At 35.4% G+C, this 5,187-nt stretch overlaps 1 protein-coding gene across 1 annotated transcript; it reads left to right on the top strand.

Annotated features, from left to right (window-relative positions):
- Positions 1–3,311: 3,311 nt before the first annotated feature.
- Positions 3,312–4,640, top strand: LOC137744310 (tropinone reductase homolog). Its single transcript, XM_068484150.1, has 5 exons — positions 3,312–3,388; positions 3,509–3,716; positions 3,822–4,038; positions 4,135–4,244; positions 4,362–4,640. Exons 1-5 carry the CDS (start codon positions 3,312–3,314, stop codon positions 4,530–4,532), a joined length of 783 nt encoding a protein of 260 aa, XP_068340251.1. The 3' UTR covers positions 4,533–4,640.
- The last annotated feature ends 547 nt before the right edge of the window (positions 4,641–5,187 follow it).

Genomic DNA, 5,187 nt, shown 5'->3' on the forward strand with positions numbered 1-5,187 from the left:
AGTTTCAACGATCCAACCGTCAAACTTGTTTGAATATATTTCGAGATCGTATACGCCAAAAATTACAAAAAATAAACATTTAGATATCAAGTAACGGGACAAAACTTTTCGACGGTTATCAACGAAAAATCACGATTTAACGGTTATTTTAATTCCGATTTTGATGATTTTTTATAGCTACACTTCTTGACCCTATATGAATACAATGAATGAACTTGATCTTCAATTTAAAATATTTACACTAGTGGAAACCACAAAATCTTATGCTATACTTAATGAAAGTATGAATAAACTCTTTAGTGTTAGTGAATCTATTGTTTTGATGGGATATGCATTCTACGAAACTAGTTTCAATGATCCAACCGTCAAACATGTTTGTATATGCTTCGAGATTGCATATGCCAAAAATTGCAGAAAACAAACATTCAGAGATCAAGTAACTGGACAACACATTTCAACGGTTATCAACAAAAAATCACAATTTAACGGTTATTTTAACTCCAATCTTGATGATTTTTTATAGCTACACTCCTTGACCCTATATGAATACAATGAATGAACTTGATCTTCAATTTAAAATATTCATACTGGTGGATACTATAAAATCTTATGTTATACTTAGGTATCGTTTGGTATGCAGACGAAACGGGACGGAACGAAACGAAATGGGACGGGACGGGACAGGACGAAACGGAACGGAGCGGGAGCAAAGATGCCCTAGGATGGAAACAAGGAGGAAGAAGAAGGAGACGGAGATGTTATAATTTTGTGTTCCACGAATGTGGAACGAGTCGTTCCAAGGGGGTGAGGTGGAACGAAAATTCATCCAAATCTCGTCCTGTGGAACAGCTCGTTCCACTCGTTTAAGGCCCACCAAACGTGGGATGGAACGCCTTGTCCCACTCTGTTCCTTCCCGTCCCACGTACCAAACGGTACCTTAATGAAAGTATGAATAAACTCTTAAGTGTTAGTGAATCTATTATTTTGATGGGATACGCATTCTACGAAACTAGTTTCAACGATCCAACCGTCAAACTTGTTTGAATATACTTCGAGATCGTATACGCCAAAAATTGCAAAAAAATAAACATTCAGATATCAAGTAACAGGAAAAACTTTTCAACGGTTATTAACGAAAAATCACGATTTAATGGTTATTTTAACTCCGATTTTGATAATTTTTTTATAGCTACACTCCTTAACCCTATATGAATACAATGAATGAACTTGATCTTCAATTTAAAAGATTTACACTAGTGGATACCACAAAATCTTATGTTATACTTAATGAAAGTATGAATAAACTCTTAAGTGTTAGTGAATCTATTATTTTGATGGGATACACATTCTACGAAACTAGTTTCAACGATCCAACCGTCAAACTTGTTTGAATATACTTCGAGATCGTATACGCCAAAAATTGCAAAAAATAAACATTCAAATATCAAGTAACAGGACAAAACGTTTCGACGGTTATCAACAAAAAATCACGATTTAACGGTTACTTTACCTCCGATTTTGATGATTTTTTATAGCTACACTCATTGACCCTATATGAATACAATGAATGAACTTGATCTTCAATTTAAAATATTTACACTAGTGGATATCACAAAATCTTATGCTATACTTAATGAAAGTATGAATAAACTTTTAAGTGTTAGTGAATCTATGTTTTGATGGGATACACATTCTACGAAACTAGTTTCAACGATCCAACCGTCAAACATGTTTGTATATACTTTGAGATCGTATATGCCAAAAATTGCAAAAAATAAACATTTAAAGATCAAGTAATGGGACAAAACGTTTCGACGGTTATCAACGAAAAATCACGATTTAACGGTTATTTTAACTTCGATTTGGATGATTTTTTACAGCTACACTCTTTAACCTTATTTGAATACAATGAATGAATTCGATCTTCATTTTAAAATATTTACCCTAGTGGATACCACAAAATCGTATGTTATACTTGATGAAATTATAAATAAACTCTAGGTGTTAGTGAATTTATCGTTTTGATGGGATACCGTATACGCATTCTATGAAAATAATTTCAATGATCCAACCGTCAAAGTTGTTTGTATATGCTTCAAGATCGCATACGCCAAAAATCGCAAAAAACAAACATTCAGAGATCAAGTAATGGGACAAAACTTTTCAACGGTTATCAACGAAAAATCACGATTTAATGGTTATTTTAACTCTGATTTTGTTGATTTTTTACAGTTACACTCCTTGACCCCATATGAATACAATGAATGAATTCGATCTTCAATTTAAAATATTTACACAAGTAGATACCACAAAATCTTATGTCATGATGATCGATGAAAATTGAGGATTTTGTAAAAGGAATTACATTCAAGCTTTGAGTTCCATTGGCAAGGTTTAAACTTTTGAGAAAAGCTTCACAACCTTGAATATCCTTTTGCATATCCTTGCACATTTAATATTTTGTATATCCTTGCACATTTAATATTTTGTAATAGATTAGCAGTGTATGAATGTTTGTTTATTAGGCTCTTATTTTCAAGTGTAGATGTAGTACTTAAATGAAAAATGTGCTTTAATGTTTTGAAGTAATATTTATGTGGCAATGTGTGGTATGTGCAAGTTTAAGAAAAAAAATACATTTTTCTTAACAGGTCATAGCGGGTCATAATGGGTCGTTGGGTAAAGTGACCCGACCTGTTAAGGACCCGTTAAGATAATAGGTGTGACACGACACGACCCGTTAAGATAACAGGTGTTACACGAAAACGACACGAACACGACAAATACGACCTGTTTGCCAGGCCTAATGACTGACCTAACACTAATATCCTCACACAAAGCTGTCACAAATAGGGGGGTCAAGCAAATTGACTGAGCGCATACCTGCTACATAACCTAAGAAGTAAGAACGATGACCTTTCGGCACCAACAGTAATTAAAGCTTCATGGTTCACATTTGTAATCTTAAAATCCCTTCCTCCGTGTTGAATAATACAAAGAATTGACGTTCAATATGCTTATTTGCTCTCATCATTGTATTGAATTGACGATCCCTAATTAACAAGGAATTTGACTCAGCCCAAGTACGGCCACTGCGCACGCTGTTCGCTACTTTCTTCTTATTAGTTTAATATTTTGGTTGCAGCAAGAATTGCTATATATACCCACAGCTAGCTTCCATAGATTATCATCTTCACATCCACATCTATTTCTTCTTCAGCCTTCAGTATTATACGCAGCTTTCTAATCACCTGTTCAATTACCACTTGAAGTGCACAAGCATCTTTCGTTTCAGATCAAGCAAACATACATGGCAGGTTTCAACAGCCAAAGATGGTCTCTAAAGGGTATGACTGCCCTCGTCACAGGTGGAACTAAAGGCATCGGGTAACTAAAAATTCGCTATTTCTTCCCTTATTTGTTCTTTATTAATCTGACAATTCAGATCAGTTCATTTCGTTTGTACATTATTCTTAATGTTTGCAAACGCAATTTTTTTTCTTCCAGGTATGCCATAGTGGAAGAGCTAGCAGGACTTGGAGCAACCGTGCATACCTGTGCCCGTAACGAAGCGCAGATTCTTGAGAGGCTTCAAGAATGGGAAAGTAAGGGATTCAAAGTGACTGGCTCGGTTTGTGACTTAACCTCTAAAGCACAAAGAGAGAACCTCATCAAAACTGTCTCCTCTATTTTTCATGGCAAACTGAACATCCTCGTAAGCTAATTTATATATGACTAATTAGTCTATTTAAACCTTAACTTACAGCTTAATTAATATAATGATGGGTTTTGACATTGCTACGTATGGTGCTAAATGTAGGTAAATAGTGCTGCAACTTGCACACTTAGAGGAACTACAGATTACACTTTGGAAGATTTCTCAAGTATGATGGAAACCAATGTTGAATCTCCCTACCATCTTTCTCAACTTGCACACCCTCTCTTGAAAGCCTCTGGAAATGCAAGCATTGTCTTTGTGGCATCTATTGCCGGTGTGGTAGCTCTTCCAAAACTCTCTGCCTATGCAGCAACAAAAAGTGAGTAATTAATTTTACAAAATATAAATAAATAATGTATGTTATTAATATTAACTGTAAAACCTCTAAACATTCCTATTCATTGCTATTTTATAGGTGCGATTATCCAAATTTCAAAGAACTTGGCATGCGAATGGGCAAAGGACGGCATTCGTACTAATTCTGTGGCACCATGGGCTGTCAACACCGGAGTTAAAGTTGAATCTGTAAATATCCATCCCCTCTCTACCTAAATATTGTTGAGTCCTTTGTATCTTACCAATTTAATTAATATGTTTTAAGCATATCTCATCTAACACTCAAACTTGATTTTGCATTGTCAGGACGGCCATTCTGATGATTTCAGACGCCTAATAGGTAGAACCCCCATCCGTCGCCTGGCACAGCCTAATGAAATCTCATCTCTAGTCACTTTCCTCTGCCTTCCTGCTGCTTCTTACATCAATGGACAAGTTATTAGCGTTGACGGTGGATTTACCGTTAGCGGTTTCTAGCGAACTCAACTCGTCAATGTATAGGATGCGAAATCAGCATCCTATCTATCTGATCACATATCATCTAACAATCCCAACAGTTCTTTTATTATTTCCTACGGATAAAAATCAGTCCATCCAATTTCTAGATTGTAATTCAACATGTTACATTGTTAATAATAAGCAAATTGTCAATTTATATAGCATTCTTGTATGAAATTAATAGTAATGAAAGCAAGTTTAATTAGAAATATAATGCCAAAATTTATTCATAAATCCTACTCTTTTTCAGTTTCTTGTCACTAAATTCCCCTATGGTTTTATGGTCATGTTTGGGCCAAAAATAACAGATTGAGTAGAGATGGGCTGACCTGAGAACCATGGTTCTCTGCCCAGTATGTATCCTTCAGGCCACTAGGCATTGAGCCCACCAAAAAGTTCGATTGGCCCGAGTCCTCATGAATGAAGGATTGTGAAGAAACCGAGTATGGATGGCTCGGTTGAGATTGCCAACGATAAGATTGAGATGTGGACTAAATAAAAATTATCCTAAGGATAAGAATGCCTGCGTAATTGGATAAAGATGAACAAGTCTCATGATGAAATTAGATTTAGAATCCTAGTTTAGATTAAAAAGGCTGAGAATGGTTGGAGGTGAAGTTTTGGCCATTAAAGG

The sequence above is a fragment of the Pyrus communis genome, chromosome 9, assembly GCF_963583255.1.
Source record: "Pyrus communis chromosome 9, drPyrComm1.1, whole genome shotgun sequence".
Classification (NCBI taxonomy): domain Eukaryota; kingdom Viridiplantae; phylum Streptophyta; class Magnoliopsida; order Rosales; family Rosaceae; genus Pyrus; species Pyrus communis.

Coding starts and splice junctions, on each gene's coding strand:
- LOC137744310 (XM_068484150.1), top strand. CDS start 3,312: ATGGCAGGTTTCAACAGCCAAAGATGGTCTCTAAAGGGTATGACTGCC. Junction 3,717..3,821: donor ATGGCAAACTGAACATCCTC/GTAAGCTAATTT, acceptor TGCTAAATGTAG/GTAAATAGTGCTGCAACTTG. Junction 4,245..4,361: donor CCGGAGTTAAAGTTGAATCT/GTAAATATCCAT, acceptor TTGCATTGTCAG/GACGGCCATTCTGATGATTT.